Consider the following 18,936-nt stretch of genomic DNA (forward strand, 5'->3'; position numbering starts at 1 on the left):
GCTAGTGGGACGCTCCCAGCATGCCCCGCGCGCCCGCGGTGCCGGAAGTGAGCGAGCACTTCCGTGCGCCATCCCTGCCGGTTCTGACTGCTTAGTGCTTGTGTTGTTCCCAGCTCTCTGCAATCATGAAGGATGTGCCGGCCTTCTTACAGCAGAGTCAGAGCTCCGGGCCGGGCCAGGCTGCCGTTTGGCACCGTTTGGAAGAGCTGTACACGAAGAAGTGAGCTCCGAGGCTGGGGCGGGAGGGAGAGGACTGTGGGAGGGCCAGGGGCTCTGATCAGTCCGGAGGGTCAGGGATGTGGAGGAAAGGGGTCGAGATAGCCTTAGGAGCAGAGCTGTTAACAGGGTTCTGTATCTAGACTCCCTGCGTTCCAGCCTTACCAGCTTTGATAAGAACAATTACGAATTGCTGACTTTGATATAAGAATTTGCCTATGAAAAAACACCTCTTCCTCAGAACCTTTCCACATGACAATGTCCAGCAGTTAAAACTCTTAGTGATTTCAAGAGAAATTTTTCAGTGTTTAGTATGTACCTGCCTATATATGGTGTAACATTTTGTGTTTTTCAAAACACTTTTATCTCTATTATTAAATATTATCCTTTAGTCTTGGTATGAAGTATGCTATTTCGGTGTCCTAAAGGTTCATATATTGGCTTTTTTAAAGTATTGGCTTATTTCATCCTTCCTATTGACAGATAAGATTGAATATCAGTTTTCTATTCTGTGAGGTATTCAGCTAATAAGTAAGAGAGAATGGAGTTCAAAATATAGCTGTAGAATTCTAAAGTCACAACCAATGCCTTCAAGGCTGAAGGCATCCGTTTCTTCACATTAGGATGTGGGGCTGAGGGCTTTTTGTTTTGTAGGTTGTGGCATTGGAATTCCAGTTGACACTCAGAGTGGGAGTTGACGCTGTCTCAAAAAGTGTTCTCCAGTGTTACCTAAGAAAACTGAGTCTTGAAAGGATAAGTGACTAGGGGGTGCAAGCAAAGTCAGTCCAGAAATAGGCTTGAATTGGCTGGCGCTTGCTTTAACTCCTGGCTGTGCAGTGGGACCTGGGAAATACTTGGTGTTTGATGGGACCGTCAAGGCTGAAGGCATCCTTTTCTTCACATTAGGATGTGGGACTGAGGGCTTTTTGTTTTGTAGGTTGTGGCATCAGCTGACACTTGAGGTGCTTGATTTTGTGCAGGACCCATGCTTTGCCCAAGGAGATGGTCTCATTAAGGTAATGACTTACCAGACAGCTCAGACGATGTTGAATATAATTACAAACTATTATTATTCATTTTTATTTACTTTTAACGTGTGTGCGCCCAAGGATGCCAGAAGAGATCTCCTGGAACTGGAGTTGCAGGCAGTTGTAAGCCAACTGGTGTAGGTGCTAGGAACCCAGTTTGAGTCTTCAAAATGCTCTTAAACTATCACTGAGCCACGTCTCCAGACAATTTTTGCTTGCTTGGTTGGTTGGTTGGTTGGTTTGTTTGAGATTAGCTGTGGCTGTATAGCTCTGACTGGCCTGGAACTTGCTCTGTAGACCAGACCGGGATTGGATTCACAGTCCACCAGTGGTTAGCCTCCTCCAAGTGCTGTCATTAAATATATGCAGTGTCAGGCCCAACTCTGCTCATGGACATTTAAAGACAAGAGTGGGGGGAAGGGGCGGCATTATGGTGGTCACACTAAGCTGCATCTTTTAGCAATCACTTTGTGCCACGGACTGCTGTAAGCACTGGGCCCTCATGACAGCACTGAGAAAGTCTCTCTCTTTCTCATATGTAATAGCAGACGTAGATAAGTCACCATAGCTTACAGCTAATAAATCCCAACACTGAAACAGACTTTCTGGTTTTTACAAGTTTAGACTAGAGCTGGGAAAATGGCTCACTGGAAGTATGTGCTTCCATCCACAGGCCCTATGCATGCACCTCACGAGACAGCACCAAAAGGGGCCAATGGCACACCTGCAATCCCAGCACTTAGAAACTTGAATCTGGAAGATGGTTAGTTAAAGACTAACCTGGGTTACACAGCAAGACTGCTAGGGAGAGGGACGGTTTAAAGGGCTCTCCTCACTTCCCAGCTCTCCCAGCCCATCCACGCACAAGGGTTCCACTTGCCCAGAGATTTCTGGCCAGAGTAGTGTAGAAAAGAGAAGTCCTCTTCATTTGAAGGTGAGAGGGTTGAGGGGACGTGGTACTATGCTATCTCTCTAATGGAGCATTTTTTAAATTTTGTCAGCAGAAAAAAAATAAAAACACACTCTTTCCCATGCTTTGTCAGAGTCCTTAAGGAATACCCAGGAATTTTCTCACCAGAAGCCTTCTTTCTGGAACTTTCTTGTCATCATCTGAATTTGTAAAGAATAATTAGTTTATAATTGTAGCTTTAGTTATTTCTCCTGAATACATTGTGAAGCTTAAATGTTTTTTACTTATCAGTTTGACATTTTACTACTCTTAAGAATTTGCAGTTGTAAGCGGGCAGTGGTGGTACACGCATTTAATCCAATACTCGGGAGGCAGAGGCAGGTGGATTTCTGAGTTCAAGGCCAGCCTGGTCTACAGAGTGAGTTCCAGGATAGCCAGGGCTACACAGAGAAACCCTGTCTCGGAAAAAAAAAAAGGATTTGCAGTTGTTTGTATTCTGTCTTAAGAATTATGTGGGAATGATAAATCACACACTGCATGTTCTATATCATAGTGATATATTTTCATATTCTTTGCTTTCTAATCTTCAGTTGATATGCCCCTCTCCCCATCTTTGTTTCTTTTTGTGATGGTTTTTATTGTATGTAGGAATGGTTTGCCTTCATGGGTATGTGCACCACAAGCATACTTGATGCTCTTGGAGATCAGAAGAGGGCATTCAATCGATCCCCTGGAATAGGTGTTTCAGATGGTTATGAGTCCTCCATCATGTGGGTGATAAGAACTCTGCAATAGCAACAGGTGCTCGTAACCGCTGAGCCACCTCTCCAGCCCGATTCTGTGTTTTTGTTTTTGTTTTTTAAAGATTCATTTATTTATTTTATGTATATGAGTACAGTGTAGCTGTACAGATGGCTGTGAGCCATCATATGGTTGCTGGGAATTGAACTCAGGACCTCTGCTCACTCCGGCCCAAAGATTTATTTATTGTTAATTTTAAGTAAGTACACTATAGCTGACTCAGACACACCAGAAGAGGGCATCAGATTTCATCACAGATGGTTGTGAGCTACCATGTGGTTGCTGGGATCTGAACTCAGGACCTTCGGAAGAGCAGTCAGTGCTCTTAATCACTGAGCCACCTCACCAGCCCTGTTTCTGTGTTTCTTAAATTAAGAATATCAGCATTTGTTTGTTCTGTCTTCTCCAGTAGTGTAGGAGCTTTGGAAGCTCAGCATTTGACACACGTGGTGTGTCCACAGTACTAGCCTAGTGTCTGAAGAAGTACTGCTGTGTGCTGACTGGCTAAGAAACTTGGTAATATGAGCGTTTAGAAGGCCTGTAGCCTTCTGAAATCTGAAGGAACTCTATTTTGTTTGTTTAAGAATATTTCACACTTGTTCAGCTGTACTTGAAGTACCTTGGAGGAAGAATGTAGGAATTAAATATTTAGATTTTTTTTTTAATTTTTTTTAATTGTTTGGTTTTTCAAGACAGTCTCTCTGTGTAACCCTAGGTGACTTGGAACCAGCTCTGTAGAATAGTCTCAAAATCACAGAGATCTGTCTGCTTCTGTCTCCCAAGTTCTGGGACTGAAGGTGTGAGCCACCACACCCAGCTGTGTAGAAGATTCTGAGAGATCAGTGCTCTGGTTCTCACAGCCAGGAGCTCTGGTTCTCCAGTAATCCATTGGTGATTACTTATGTGGACTCGAGTAAGCCCATCGTCAACAAAGGTTTAGGTAGTGCTGCCTGTGCGATGGGCATTGTGGTTGGCACACTCTCACCTGCCAGTCTTAGTGCTGCCTCTGTCACTAGATGCAGCTTCTGGAGTCTGGTTTCTCAGTGGGGCTCGTGCTGTACTAATTCTCCGTCTTTGCTTTTGCAGCTTTATGAAAACTTCATCAGTGAGTTTGAGCACAGGTAATCCCTTTTTGTCAGTTTTTTTTACTTTGAAAATGAGTACATTAGTGCTTTTTAAACACTAAAAAACTGATGGCTTTTATTTCAGGGTAAACCCTCTGTCCCTGGTAGAAATAATTCTCCATGTGGTTAGACAGATGACCGGTAAGCCCTTGTTTCATAATAGAAAATACCAAATTGGCCAGGTTAGCAATGCACACCTGTGCTCCCAACACTGGGGTGAGGCAGTAAATACAGCCTGAGCTACGTAGGCCACTGTGGGGGCCAGTGTGAGATTTTTGTAATGATCGGAGAGAGGGAACTGTTAACTGCTTATCTTGTCTTAACTGGTAAGAAGCTGCTGGCGGTGGGTCTGACTTCGTTCTTGTTTCTATTCTAGATCCTAATGTGGCTCTTACTTTTCTGGAAAAGACTCGTGAGAAGGTGAGTATGGAGTTTGAAAAGCATTTTCTAGTATTTACGTGATTCGTAATTTATGTCTACACCCTCAGAAGTCATGATCCTGGTCTCAGTCAAGTCAGTGCCCAAGGAGCAGCCTGCTTTGTAAGTTTGGTGCCTGAATTTCTGAGGTTCCCTTATTTTTTTAATCTCTTCAGGTAAAAAGTAGTGATGAAGCCGTGATCTTGTGTAAGACGGCAATCGGAGCTCTAAAATTAAACATCGGCGATCTGCAGGCTACAAAGGTGAGAGAGAGTAATGTAGACATTCTTCCTCTTTGACTTTTTCTTGAAGATATTTTAAGTTACAGGGAGAAAAAAAGCCAAAGCACTCTCGTATTCTAACCGAGATGTCCCCGCTGTTACTTACTGTCGCCTTTGACTGATGTGTTCCACCCTCTGCGTGGTTGGTTGCTTGGTTTGGTTGGTTCGGGCTTTTGTTTTCCTATTTAAGGATAAGTTGCTGGTAAGACATTTACTCTTAAAGAACATTCCCTGTGTGACCACAGCTGTCTGTCCAGCCAGGACTCCGTGTGGTCTAGTGTACAAAGTGTGGGCTCTCATCACACCAGGCAGTGTGTTTCACTGTTCTCTTTCTTCTTGAATTGTTGAAGGTTTCTGTCTATATGTATGTGTTTTGGTGTGTACCTGCATGTATGTCTGCGCTACATGCATGCAGTGCCAATGGAGGCCTAAAGAAAGCATTGTGTTGGAGGCTGGTGAAATGGCTCAGTGGTTAAGAGTGCCGACTGCTCTTCCAAAGGTCCTGAGTTCAAATCCCAGCAACCACATGGTGCCTCACAACCATCCATAACGAAATAACAAAATCTAATGCCCTATTCTGGAGTGTCTGAAGACAGCTACAGTGTACTTACATGAAAAAAAGAAAGAGAGGGGGTGGAGAGAAAGAGAGAAAGAATGTTAGGCAGGCGGTGGTGGCGCGTGCCTTTAATCCCAGCCCTTGAGAGGCAGAGACAGGCGAATCTTTGAGTTCGAGGCTAGCCTGGTCTACAGAGTGAGATCCAAGACAGCCAAGGCTACACAGAGAAACCCTGTCTTGGAAAAACCAAAAAAAGAAAAAAGAAAGAAAGCATTGTGTCCTCGAAACTGGAATTACAGCCAGATGGAAGCTGCCATGTGGACTGAACCTAGGTCCTTTGCAGTAGCAACAAATACTCTCAATAGTTAGGCCGTCTCTTCAGCCCCATCTGTGCCCCTTTGCGTTGTTGTTCAGTTTGGGAGACAGGCATAAAGAGTGGTAGCAGAGAAACCAATGTAATATTGTCAGTTCACCTTGTTTATCTAGAGACTGCTTGTGCTTTTGTTTTGGCTTAATTTTGGTAACCATAATGTTAACAAAAATACCAGAGGTGGCAGTTGACAGTTTGTTTTCATTGCCCTGAAAAGGTCTTACTTATTGCTTCCTAGTCCCAGATCACATCTATCCTGATTACATTTTGTTTGGAGGTATTAGCTATGGCGTACTGAGGGGTGCTATAACGGCACCCTGAGACTTCAGCCAGTCTGAGAGTAGAGCAGCACATAGACAGACCATGTGTCCTCAGTCTGTGTTCGTCCCCCAGCCACCATCTCAGCTGCCATGCACTGTTACTGTGACCTCATACCTGACTGAGAAGGGCCTTAGGGGATGGTTTATTTTGTCTGATAGTCTGAGCGATTACAGTCCACTGTGGCAGGAAAGGCATGGCAGCAGGAACAAGAAATGCTTGGTTACCGTGGGTCTGCAGACAGGAGCAGAGTAGAAAAGTGCTGGTGCTCAGTGCTGGCTTCATTTTATCCTCCAACACCCGCTCTCAGGGTGGGGCCGACATTCAGGGTAACCCTGCCTCAGTTACCCTCCTACGTGATTCTAGATCCTCTCAAATTGATAAATTGACCATCACTGGATGGATATGTCTTCCTGAGACAGATTTGTGAGTTGATATGTGTAGACCACTCATTTTTACTCCTGTGTGGGATATCCCACTATATACTGTTTTACAGCATATGTAGCTGTTCTCCTACAAAAGGTTGAAACCATTTACTGAATTACAAGTGTTCTTCATGTTAGCATTTCCGTGCCTGGTCTCCTTGTGCATGGGCAGTCCCCTCCGTGTGTTTGTGTGAAGTGCTAATGTGAGTTGTTCTACAAAAGCTTACAGGCACCTCTGAAGCCCCATTGGCAGCTTTAATATTTTCACACTATTTAATTCTCCACGGCCCCGTGGAGGTCAAGTGGTCGTGGTTTTGGTTTATTTCTCAGTTGGTATTGGTTTAGTAGCTCTGCACTCCCGTCTTCTCTGCTAACTGCCTGTTACTGTCTTCTACTGTGTCCTTCATACTTCCTGGCTCACTGCCCCTAGAGGGCGTGGAGCTAGATCCTTTGCCAGTCTATTACTTTAAAGATCTTTTAAGTTGGAAGACGATTTTACTTCTTGTGTATAGGAAACCATTGAAGATGTTGAAGAGATGCTCAACAATCTCCCTGGTGTGACGTCCGTTCACAGTCGTTTCTATGATCTCTCCAGTAAATACTATCAAACAATCGGAAACCACGCGTCCTACTACAAAGATGCTCTACGGTTTCTGGGCTGTGTGGATATCAAGGACCTGCCAGGTAACCCAGGGCCCTCACAGTTCTCAGCGTTGAGGGAGTCCGAGGCTGAGCATAGCAGCCATGGCGTGCTGAAGGGAATAGGTCTTAGCTCTGTCAGGTGTTCATCACTTTTAAGGTGGAAAGTTTAATGTAATGTACATTTTAGATTTTATATCATATTTGTCTCTAGCGCTGAGTTAAATCCTATGCAAGCTCATCTTTCTCGGTCCCTTTACTCCGCTGCAGGCCCATATTAGTAGCTAAGTCAGATTGTAGTGAAGGGTGACGGGCATGTGAGATCCCATGGCTGAGACCTCTGCTCAAAAGGAGTTCATACCTGTGGGAATAAATTACCATCTTTCAAGAATCTGAGGGTGGAAGAAAAAGTAGCCTGAGAGTTTGGGTAAAAATACAAGGAGAGTGTGTTTGAAAGAAAATTTGACCACTTTCTTGAAGCTGTTGGTGGAAAGGAGACTGGCAACTCCTAAAAATGCAGATAAAGCTTCGATTACTCTCTGGTAACAGGAAGACATTAGGAAAGCGAGCAGTGCAGCCAAGAGAGGAGAAAATCTGAAGAACTGTTAGAACCACGAGGGAGCTGAGGTCAGGGTGGGGCAAAGGGTCTGTTATTCCAGTCGGCAGTACAAGGCGAACAGTGAAAGGTCGCGTATCTCTATGGAGAAAACTCTACACGTGGATTTCCACGAAATGCAGATACACGGCTCCTGGTATGGCCTGACTTCTAGTGCTTTTGAAGAGGTAGCTCACGCTGAAGTTTGGTACCAGAACCATTCTAAGAACGGCTTCTGTGCTTCATTGTGTGAGGTTTGTAAGGCCAGACGAGACTGGGATATGACTGACTGTATCGTTTTGTAGTGTCAGAACAGCAAGAGAGAGCCTTCACACTGGGGCTTGCTGGACTTCTCGGAGAGGGAGTTTTTAACTTTGGAGAACTTGTAAGTTGGCCTGGCACTTAACAGCGTGGGGAGGAGGAAAGTCTGACTTTGTACCAGTTAACTGTCTGTCTCTGTCCCCACAGCTCATGCACCCTGTGCTGGAGTCACTGAGGGACACTGACCGGCAGTGGCTGATTGACACCCTGTACGCTTTCAATAGCGGTGCTGTGGATAGGTTCCAGACACTGAAGTGTGCCTGGGGCCAGCAGGTGGGTTTCATGTCTGTACCCAGTGTCTTAGTCAGGGTTCACTGCTGTGTGTCACTGCTGTGAGCAGACACCATGGCCAAGGCAACTCTTATAAAGACACCATTTAATTCAGACTGGCTTACAGGTTCAGAAGTTCAGGCCAGGGCGGGCCGGGCGGAACTTTCCAGAACGCTCGGTGGGTGGTGGAGGACCAGCGTGTGGCTGAGCTGCGCTGTGCTCCGCTCCTTTCCGCTCTCCGGCGCCGGCCCGCTCACCGGCTGTAAAAAATGGTGAAAGAAACCGCTTACTACGATGTTTTGGGGGTAAAACCCAATGCCACCCAGGAAGAATTGAAAAAGGAATATAGAAAATTGGCCTTGAAGTACCACCCTGATAAGAATCCAAATGAAGGAGAAAAGTTTAAACAGATTTCTCAAGCTTATGAAGTTCTTGCTGATTCCAAAAAAAGGGAACTATATGATAAAGGAGGGGAGCAGGCGATTAAAGAGGGCGGAGCAGGTGGTGGTTTTGGCTCACCCATGGATATCTTTGATATGTTCTTTGGAGGAGGAGGAAGAATGCAAAGAGAAAGGAGAGGTAAAAATGTTGTTCATCAGCTCTCAGTGACCTTAGAAGACTTATATAATGGTGCAACAAGAAAACTGGCTCTGCAAAAGAATGTGATTTGTGACAAATGTGAAGGCCGAGGTGGTAAGAAAGGAGCAGTAGAGTGCTGTCCCAACTGCCGGGGGACAGGTATGCAGATAAGGATTCATCAGATTGGACCAGGAATGGTTCAGCAAATTCAGTCAGTGTGCATGGAGTGCCAGGGTCATGGAGAACGCATCAGTCCAAAAGACAGATGTAAAAGCTGCAATGGAAGAAAAATAGTTCGAGAGAAGAAAATTTTAGAAGTTCATATTGATAAAGGCATGAAAGATGGTCAGAAGATAACATTCCACGGTGAAGGAGACCAAGAACCAGGACTGGAGCCAGGAGATATTATCATTGTGTTAGATCAGAAGGACCATGCTGTTTTTACAAGGCGAGGAGAAGACCTTTTTATGTGTATGGACATACAGCTGATTGAAGCATTGTGCGGCTTCCAAAAGCCACTATCTACTCTTGACAACCGAACCATAGTCATCACCTCTCATCCAGGTCAGATTGTCAAGCATGGGGATATAAAATGTGTGCTAAATGAAGGTATGCCAATATACCGTCAGCCATATGAAAAGGGACGTCTAATCATTGAGTTTAAGGTAAACTTTCCTGAAAATGGCTTTCTCTCTCCTGATAAACTCTCTTTGCTGGAAAAACTCCTTCCTGAAAGGAAGGAAGTAGAAGAGACTGATGAAATGGATCAGGTAGAACTGGTGGACTTTGATCCAAATCAGGAAAGACGGCGTCATTATAATGGAGAAGCGTATGAGGATGATGAACATCACCCCAGAGGTGGCGTTCAGTGTCAGACCTCTTAATGGGCCAGTCACTCTTTGACATTCTGTATGCAGTAGTGAATGTGGGAAGGACTGTAATCATAATAAGCTCACTACTTGGCTATTGTTTTTGTTTTAATATTCAACTATAGTAGTGTTTTAAAAAAAAGTTAAATGAAGAATAAACACAAATATAAAAGCTCTGAAAAAAAAAAAAAAAAAAAAGAAGTTCAGTCCATTATCATGAAGGTGGGAGCAAGGCAGCATCCAGGCAGACATGGTGCAGGAGAAGCTGAGAGTTCTACACCTCCATCTGAAGGCTGCTAGCAGAATACTGACTTCCAGGCAGCTAGGATGAGGGTCTTAAACCTTACACCATAGTGACACACCTACTCCAACAACGCCACTCCTACTCCAACAAGGCCACACCTTCTAATAGTGCCGCTCCCTGGGCTGACCATATACAAACCATCTCACCCCATGTCTACTCTTACAACAGGGATTCACTAAGCCTCTTCCCTACACACACATACCAGATACCCAAGAGGGTCTAGGCATAGACTGGGCATTGATAGGCCAGGCTTGCTCTCCCAGAAACAGGGCAGCAGAGGTCTGGTCACTACAGTGCTGTTTAGGAAAGGCACAGCATGCGTCTCTGCTGGGTAAGGAGCATCACAGATTGCTGGAGGAAGAGTCTCTGCAATCTTGAATGAGTGAGAAGATGCAGGAGGAAGAGGACAAGGAGACTTGGTGCATCTGCTGAACTGAAAAGTATGTGTGGCCAACATGAGTAGGCAGTCCCCAGGGCCACAGTGCAGCGGGGAGAGCAGAGCAGGAGCCCAAGAGAAGTAGTAGAGTTAGCCAAAGGTGCTTAACAGTAAGAGAAGCCTTTCGTAATTTTGTTTCTTTATTTTGCATTTTTCTTATTCATGTATATGTGTATAGTGTGCGTTCATGTGTGTTTGTGCATGTTCACATGTTTGTGCAAATGCATGTGGAACACAAAGTTGATACCAGGAATCTTTCTTTGTCACATTCCACTTTATCCATTGAGATAGGCTCTATCACTTAAGCCCAGAGCTTGCCTGTGTGGCTAGTCTTGCTACCAGCTTGTTCTGGAGAGCCTCTGTCTCTCTTTTTGGGCTGGAGTTACAAGTGAGTAGCATTTATTTGGGTCTAAGGATCTAAAGTCTAGTCCTCTCGTTTGTGTGACACTCCAGTCTCTGAGACTTCTCCTCAGCTCAGTAGCATCTCCTTTAAAATGAAATTATTAGAAGTAAATATTTCAAAATATTAATTGTGGTAGGAAATATGGCTATGTTCTTATATTTCCTGAAACTTTGGATTTTCCTATTGTTAATAAAAACTTGTGCCAGGCGTGGTGGCACACGCCTTTAATCCTAGCACTTGGGAGGCAGAGGCAGGTGAATTTCTGGATGTGTGTGTGGGTGGTGGTGTGTGTGGGTGTGTGTGTGTGTGTGTGTGTGTGTGTGTGTGTGTGTGTGTGTGATAGAGCAGGGTTAGAATGAGTGAAGGGGCTTCGAGAAGACAGAAAATACCAGATCCAGCAAGCCTTAACTGTAGTCTCATTGTGGATTGACCTATAGCAAAATATGCCACCTCAAAGGGAGTTGGGGCCAGGTACTGGGATTCATGCATCTAGTCCCAGCGGAGGTCAAAGGATCACTAGAGACTAGGAGTTGAGGACCAACCTAGGCAATATAATGAATGAGACCCCTATTTTAAGAAAAGAAAGAAAGACAAGACAGATAGACTAGCTTGCTGTAGCAATTTATAAGAAGAAAAAAGATTCTGGGATATCTGCAGAAATGTCCCTGCTGGGATTTTCCTTAGCAGAATTTAACCTGTTTTTGTTTTTATTCTGAAACATGGTCTCTGTGTTCTGGTTTGTCTTGAATTCCCAGGCTCAAGTGATCCTCTTGTCTTAGCTCCACAGTGCTGGAACACAGGTGTGACATCACACCAGCCTGCAGACTTGCAAAAAGATGAGTTTTCGTTCTCACCATGGTGAGATTGTCTGTTGCAAATTAATCTCTGGCTCTGTAGACTCAGCACAAGCCATTAGGCCTTCAGCACTTTCAGCCAACTGTGCTCGCTTTGTGCTGACCGACAGCAGTGCTACCCAAAGCCTTTCAAAACAAAAGACTTGTTCTTGGCTGGTGGTGCCTCTGCCAAGAGTCTTGAGGTGCCCGTTGATGGTGTCTGGAACATCAGTAAATCCCGTTTCACACACACCTGACTCCGGAGAGCCTGTCAGTTTCTGCTTTAAATTCTCTGAGACAAAGGGATTTAGTGTCACTTGGAGCTCTCAGTGAGCCTCAGCTACCCACAATGTAAAGTGTTTGGGCTTGCCCGGTTTCTTTTTGTTTGACCCATAGTAGAGTTTCATAACCCACATTTCTGTCTTTCTGTACTTTGCAGCCTGACTTAGCAGCCAACGAAGCCCAGCTTCTGAGGAAGATCCAGCTGTTGTGCCTTATGGAGGTAAAAGCACTCGGGAATCCCCGTCAGCAGTGCTGGGGCAGTGCTTCCGAGCTAGCTAGCCCTGTGCGCCTTCCTGCCTCTCAGGGCCCCACTCTTACCTGTTTCCTCCCTTTTGCCTCTGCTCATTAGGTTGGAATTTGGATCTTACACCTTTTTTTAGCATTCCTTTTGTGGGAAATGTGTACACACATGTGGAAATCAGAGAACAACTCAGGGGAGTCAGTTCTCTCCTGCCATGGGTTCTAAAGATCAAACTCTGGGTTGCTAAGCTTGGCAACAAGCGCCTTTACCCACTGAACCGTCTCACTGGCCCATGAGTTTGACTCTTAGACAGGTTCCAGTAGGCACTTTGTAATTGTCCTTGCCCATTTGAACCTAAAGCCACTGTCTCTTCCTGCCACTAACCTCATGACACACCCTTTCTATCCATGTGCTTCTGTGTGTTCTCCGAGAGAATGTGAGAAAATATTGTGGGAAAATTACCACGTGCATTTCCAGCTTCCCACAGTGCTCCTGGGACCTGTCATCAAGGAGTGAATATTTGCTCTTGTCAAAAATTCCTTTAAAGTTGGTTTTGTTCTTTAACCTTCTCTGAGCATTGAGACCTTGTTTATAGTGGACACTAGCTTAAGAAAACTTGAATACAGCTGGGCATGGTGGCGCACACCTTTAATCCCAGCACTTGGGAGGCAGAGGCAGGTGGATTTCTGAGTTAGAGGCCAGCCTGGTCTACAGAGTGAGTTCCAGGACAGCCAGAGCTATACAGAGAAACCCTGTCTTGGGAGGGGAAAAAAAAAAAAAAAGAAAACTTGAATACTTGAATATGGGACTAATAAGACAATCTATATTTTTTTTCTTTTTTCTTTTCTTTTTTTTTTTTTTTTTGGTTTTTAGAGACAGGGTTTCTCTGTATAGCTCTGGCTGTCCTGGAACTCACTCTGTAGACCAGGCTGGCCTCGAACTCAGAAATCCGGCCTGCCTCTGCCTCCCAAGTGCTGGGATTAAAGGTGTATGCCACCACTGCCCAGCCAGAATTTTTTTTAAGCAAGACAGCCTCTCACTATGTTATCCTGACCATAGCCTGGAATTTGCTATGAACCAGGCTGGTCTTGAACTCACAGAGATCTGCCTGTCTCTGCCTCTTGAGTACTGGGATTAGAGGCAGCCAAGCTCCCACAGAACAACCACAACTTCTGACCAAAAAAAAAATTTTTTTTTTTTTAATTTTGTTTATTTTCTATCCAAACTTCAGTTCCCCCTCCCAGGTCTCCCCCTTACTTTCCGTCTCCCAGCCCGCACCTCATCCACTCCTCCTCCCTCTTCAGAAAAGGGCCGGCCTCAGTGGCTCTCAGTTAGCCATTGCAGATCAGATTGTATAAGGCTAGTACTCCCCTTCTTTAAGGCCTGATGAGGTAACACAGAAGGGGAAAGAGCCCAGAGGCAGGCAGCAGAGTCGGAGACAGCTCCTGCTCCCTCTGTTAGCAACCCTACAGGAAGACCAAGCTACACAACTGGAACATATGCATAGGGCCTAGGCCAGCCCCTCTCAGGCTTCCTGGTCAGCAGGTCAGTCTCTGTGAGCCCCTGTGGGCTCGGGTTGCGTGATTTGTGGGTTTTCCCCACCCTTTTCCTTGGGATTTGCCCAGGTTCTACCTAATATTTGGCTGTGGGTCTCTGCATCTGTTTCCATCAGTTGCTGGGTGCATTGACTGTTGGGCTAGACGGCAATCTATGAGTATAACAGACAATCATTAGGAATTCTGCTCCCATAATTTCTGTGCCACCTTAACCCCTGCACGTCTTGTAGGCAGGACAAATTGTAGGTCAAGGATATTGTAGCTGGGTTGGTGTCCCAGTCCCGCCACTAAGTCTGGCCTGGTTGCAGGAGACTTTGGCTCAGCCCGCATCCCCCATTGCTAGGTCCCTAGGTTCACGCATCAACTCCTGCATATTCCCATTGCCTTAGGCGTCCAGCTCATCCCATAGATGCCCTGATTCCAGTTTATCTCCCAGTTCTCTCTCCCTCCATCCTTCCCACTTCCTATTCCCATCCCCACTCTCCACACCCGTCCATCATGCCACAAGAACACTTGCTCAGGGGCTGGCAAGATGGCTCAGCGGGTAATAGCACTGACTGCTCTTTGGAAGGTCATGTCATGAGTTCAAATCCCAGGAATCACATGGTGACTCACAACCACCCGCAATGAGATCTGATGCCCTCTTCTGGCGCATCTGATGAGCTACAGTGTACTTATGTATAATAATAAATAAATCTTTGGGCCAGAGCAAGCAGGGCCAACCAGAATGAGCAGAGGTCCTAAAAATCTTCAATTCCCAACCACCACATGAAGGCTCACAGCCATCTGTACAGCTACAGTGTACTCACATACATACATACATACATACATACATACACATACACACACACACATACATACATACATACAGTGTACTCACATACATACATACATACTCACATACATACATACATACACACACACACATACACACATACACACATACATACATACATACATACATACATACATACATCTTTTTAGAAAGGAAGGAAGGAAGGAAGGAAGGAAGGAAGAAAACACTTGCTCAGTTCTGTTCGTAACAGCCAGAAACTGGAACCTCTTTTTAATGACTTACTTTTGTTTCACATACATGGATGTTTTGTCTGCATGTATGGCATGTATGTTTGCATGAGGGTTGGGAACTGCCATGTGGGTGCTGGAATTGAACCTGAATCCTTTGGAAGAAGAGCCAGTGCTCTTAACCACTGAGCCATATCTCCAGCTCTGACCAAAAAAAAAAAATTAAACAATTTTCTGACCGCTTTTGCTTAGAAAAATAGTTTTGTTTTTCAGATGACTTTCACACGGCCTGCCAACCACAGACAACTCACTTTTGAAGAAATTGCCAAAAGTGCCAAAATCACTGTCAACAAGGTATGGTTCTGGGACTCGGGTCACAGCAGCAGTGCTACCACACCTCTGGCAGAGGTCTGGCCTCAGCGAGCACTGTGCTCCCAGCGTGTCTCATGAAGCCCCCTGCACAGGTGGAGTTGCTGGTGATGAAGGCACTCTCGGTGGGGCTGGTGAGAGGCAGCATAGACGAGGTGGACAAGCGGGTTCACATGACGTGGGTGCAGCCGCGAGTGCTGGATTTGCAGCAGGTAAGGGGGCTGGGCCCCTGCCCTTTGCGGGTTTACCAATGCTGTCCTAGTTTTATGTGGACAGAAGCCATTTAGGAAGCGGACGCTGTCGCACACAAGGTGGGATTACTGCTGTGGAGGCCTAGCAAAGCAGCCCTCTGAGGTCTGCGCCCTGCACTTCCAGGCTGGCTGCGCTGCTGATGCCTCCTAATCCTGAAATTGCTGCTCCAGCAGACGTGTTCCTGGTTTTGTGACTTGATCCCATGCCCTATCATGTTTCCCGGACATTTAATCCTGTGCTTTCCTCATTCTTTTTTCTTTCATGGGAGATTTTAGAATGTCCTCGTGATCAGATTTGGCACAGTGACTCCATTACACACCTCCACCTTCAGCTCCATTGCCCTTAGCTTTTCCCAGAAAAGAACTAGAGGCTCAGCCCTCCCAGACTCCCTTGCAGCTGATACCCATGTGATCCCGATTTGCCTTTAGATCAAGGGGATGAAGGACCGTCTGGAGCTTTGGTGCACTGATGTGAAGAGCATGGAGATGCTGGTGGAACACCAGGCTCAGGACATCCTCACCTAGTGCCCCGGTGTCCTGCAGACCCTGCCGCACCTTGCAAGGCAATTCTGTGGCCCCCGAAACCATCAGCAGAGATCTGTATTCACTTGGGATGGAGTTTAGGATCCTGCTCGGAGTGGGAACTGTTCTTGCTATAAAAGCAGAGAACTGTCGCTGGTGGGGGGGTGACTACTTGGAGAAGGCTCCTGTGTGGGGTCTTTTGTAGCCTGCAAGGGGTGGGAAGGGGGGCTCCAGGCCTAGGTGATGAGAAAGGGCACGAATGGGAATGGGGACAGGGTAGTCTCCACCCAGCTCCACCTGAGTGGACTTTGTCCAGTGTGGTCTGAGTGCTGCTCTAATAAATGCCTTGGCATTGTTCTCTTGGTGCTTCTGTTCTTTGCCTTAGCTCCTTAGCCAATCCTGTGTCTGAAAGAAAAAAGAAATGAGCATGTACGCTGGGACTCAGGGTCGGTGGGGACTTGCCTTACTCCTCCCCTATCACCATGCACAGGACCACCACCAAAGAAGTAAGTTCTGTATTGTCAGACAGGGAGGCATTAGTTCCTTTTTGCAGTCGTCTTCAGAGCATTCTCAGACTCAGGCATCCACACTCACCACCCAGCATCACTAAGGCACCGGATATTAGGAGTGCCGCGCTCAAGAATCTGCACGAGCAGTAGGCAGATGGACATGTTTAATGAAATCTCTCAGGGATGTGCAACTTCATGCTGCGGAGCTCTTTTTATAGCTCTCCAAGTGGGCTAAGACCCATCCTGCTGGAACCATGAAGCCAACGACTATGGCTGAGATCCCCACAGCCTGCTCCTGTGGAAAGAAAGCAAACATGAGTCCACTGGCCACTAGAAGGTTTAGGCCTGGCCATGGGCCAGGGTAACTTCCCTGTTCTTAGACTCCTGGGGCAGGAGCATCCCTCCAGCTGGGGATTACTCCCTTGCTCTTCCTCTCTGTTGGCAGCCATAGTCCCCATTTGCCTTCGGCTTCTCTAGGCAGGCTTGTGAGCAGGCAGGCTCTGCTGTGTCCGAGCTTGGCAGCCTGGAGCCCTTAGCAGGGAGAATGACCTCAGAAATCAGGAGAAACAGCCTTGGGCTTCAGAGCCCAAGATCCTGCCTAGCTGAAGCAGCTCCCAGTAAGGCAGAGGTTCACTCAGCTCCTGTCGGGTCTTAGGTTCCAGGGTGCTATGCAGAACAGCTAAGGTTTCCATTGTTATAAACAAACACTGGGCCTTTCTCAGAAACCAGTCCCATTCAGAAGCCAACCGGGTAAGGTCAGACGCCTGCCTTGTGTGTCTCGTGAGCAGTGGTGACCCCCATCAGGCGCTCTGTCTTCTCAGTAGCTTTAGGTAGAGAAGCAGATTCTGAGGTATCAACTGCACGGACACCCCGAGTTCCCTCTAAATAGGGCCTGCGCCCAGGTCTTCCTAACGCTGTCAGTACTTCATTCGGAAACCAGTCCTTCCTGTTGACCTCAGTCCTGAGTTCAAGCAAATTTGGCATAGAATGGGGATCTTAGTCTGGGCTGAGTAGCTCTGTGTGTGACCGCAGGACCTGGGTGTTTTATATATGTGAGGTAGACACACTTTATATGTCCAGTTTTATCAGGTTTGCTACTATTTTAGTTCCCCCTCAGAGCAGCCCACCTTTCCCCTTAATAGTGGAATAAAAACATCCTGATAGGAGTCCTGTATCCTACTTGAACTCTGCCCCCTAGTTCTGTCACTGTCGACCTTGGCCAGAGGTATGAGAGGCCCGAGGACAGTCCCCACCCCACCATTTGTAGCCCCTGAGAGCCTGGCCCACAGGCAGTGGTGCCAGAGCCCTCTTCTGGCACCCAGACACGGTCTTGCATAAAACCCTGATACCTAGCACCACGTCCTCCCCTCTCCTTTATCACTTTAATCTTCCCTGTTGCCCTGAAGCCCAGGGAATGCCGCCTCAGAAGTTACTTACCACGGCGGAAGTGGGAGTTTTGGCTGGCTTGGCAGAGACATGGGCTTTGGGAACCACTGTGAACTTCGCAGGCGCTTGGAGCAGCCGCAGGATAGGGGGGAGCCTTGGCATGATTCTCGGGGTCGCACTCCTTCCTTGGCCCCAAAGAGGCACCCTGAATGTCCGCTGCACGTCCTCTGACCACTTAGGTAGCCAGCTGGGGCTTTTTATAGCTGGGGTGGAGAGCTGCAGCTGTCTCCTGTCACAAGACTTGGCAGAAAGGTGGCTGCTGGTAACTGGGAGAGAGCCAGTCTGTCCTGTGAGCCTGCTGTGAGCCCCTCAACGTGTAGGGCCCTTCCATACAAGATTTACTTCTTTGCAGAGAGAGACTTCAATGGGACAAACCCAGGAAAGTCAGACTTTAAAATGCAAGAGATGTGGTATACTTTAAAAAAATAAACCTTAACTCTTGGGGTATCAACCAAACAATACATACAGAGCCTGCATTGAAGTCCTGCGACCTGGTTGCTGCAAAGGAACAGAAGTAGAGTGTAGACCAGGCACGTTCTGAGTGTCAGCTGTGGGCAGGAACTATGTCTGGGGTCAGACCCTTGTCCCCAGTCAAGGCACCAGGCTGGGTGAGCCCCAGCACCCAGGCCTCTACAGATAGTGTGCTGTCCGTTTCTCCCCAGACTTGTGTTAGTGCTGTGTTATCCTGCTCCCTGGAAGACTGTCACCCTGCAGACCCCACTCTCCCTCCCATGGGCCCCTCTCCTCTGTCCCCAGGCAGCTGTCCTCTTATCCCAGCTGATTCCTACCAAACGCAAAGGGCAGTTTCCCCGCACTGTCAGCCTTGCTCAGTTGCTGGGTGTCCTTCTGTCTCATTCAGTCTCTTCCTGACCTCGGGTCAGCCTCAGGCTCTTGGGTCTCCATCTGGTCTTTCCAGACCTCCTGGCTCAGACCTCCTGGCCCTGGACCGCCTGTGCTTTAGCACTGCCTGCTTCTCAGTCACCTGAGACCGACTGTGATCGGGACAGACTAACCACCAAAGGCTCTGCCCACCTCAGGGCCA

The 18,936-nt window shown here is 46.9% G+C and overlaps 2 protein-coding genes and 1 pseudogene across 2 annotated transcripts; 2 read left to right on the forward strand and 1 right to left on the reverse strand.

Annotated features, from left to right (window-relative positions):
- Nucleotides 1-47: 47 nt before the first annotated feature.
- Nucleotides 48-16,296, forward strand: Psmd13 (proteasome (prosome, macropain) 26S subunit, non-ATPase, 13). The gene is made up of 13 exons (NM_011875.4): nt 48-220; nt 1,154-1,232; nt 4,042-4,076; nt 4,165-4,220; nt 4,456-4,499; nt 4,673-4,759; nt 6,959-7,130; nt 7,986-8,065; nt 8,149-8,274; nt 12,135-12,197; nt 15,071-15,151; nt 15,262-15,378; nt 15,847-16,296. The coding sequence occupies exons 1-13, from the start codon at nt 126-128 to the stop codon at nt 15,940-15,942; spliced, it is 1,131 nt and encodes a 376-aa protein (NP_036005.1). The 5' UTR covers nt 48-125; the 3' UTR covers nt 15,943-16,296.
- Nucleotides 8,418-9,898, forward strand: Gm15542 (predicted gene 15542; annotated as a pseudogene).
- Nucleotides 16,297-16,595: 299 nt separating the features above from the next.
- On the reverse strand, nt 16,596-18,100 carry Cox8b (cytochrome c oxidase subunit 8B). Its single transcript, NM_007751.3, has 2 exons — nt 17,886-18,100; nt 16,596-16,743 (listed from the first exon to the last, which is right to left on the reverse strand). Exons 1-2 carry the CDS (start codon nt 17,994-17,996, stop codon nt 16,642-16,644), a joined length of 213 nt encoding a protein of 70 aa, NP_031777.1. The 5' UTR covers nt 17,997-18,100; the 3' UTR covers nt 16,596-16,641.
- Nucleotides 18,101-18,936: the final 836 nt, after the last annotated feature.

The sequence above is a fragment of the Mus musculus genome, chromosome 7 (assembly GCF_000001635.26).
Source record: "Mus musculus strain C57BL/6J chromosome 7, GRCm38.p6 C57BL/6J".
Classification (NCBI taxonomy): domain Eukaryota; kingdom Metazoa; phylum Chordata; class Mammalia; order Rodentia; family Muridae; genus Mus; species Mus musculus.

Excerpts from the sequence above, each read along its gene's own strand:
- Psmd13 (NM_011875.4), top strand. The coding sequence starts at position 126 with ATGAAGGATGTGCCGGCCTTCTTACAGCAGAGTCAGAGCTCCGGGCCG. Across the intron at positions 4,077-4,164 it reads ATCAGTGAGTTTGAGCACAG|GGTAAACCCTCTGTCCCTGG; the intron begins GTAATCCCTTTT and ends CTTTTATTTCAG. Across the intron at positions 4,500-4,672 it reads TGGAAAAGACTCGTGAGAAG|GTAAAAAGTAGTGATGAAGC; the intron begins GTGAGTATGGAG and ends TAATCTCTTCAG.
- Cox8b (NM_007751.3), bottom strand. The coding sequence starts at position 17,996 with ATGCCAAGGCTCCCCCCTATCCTGCGGCTGCTCCAAGCGCCTGCGAAG. Across the intron at positions 16,744-17,885 it reads AAACTCCCACTTCCGCCGTG|GAGCAGGCTGTGGGGATCTC; the intron begins GTAAGTAACTTC and ends TTCTTTCCACAG.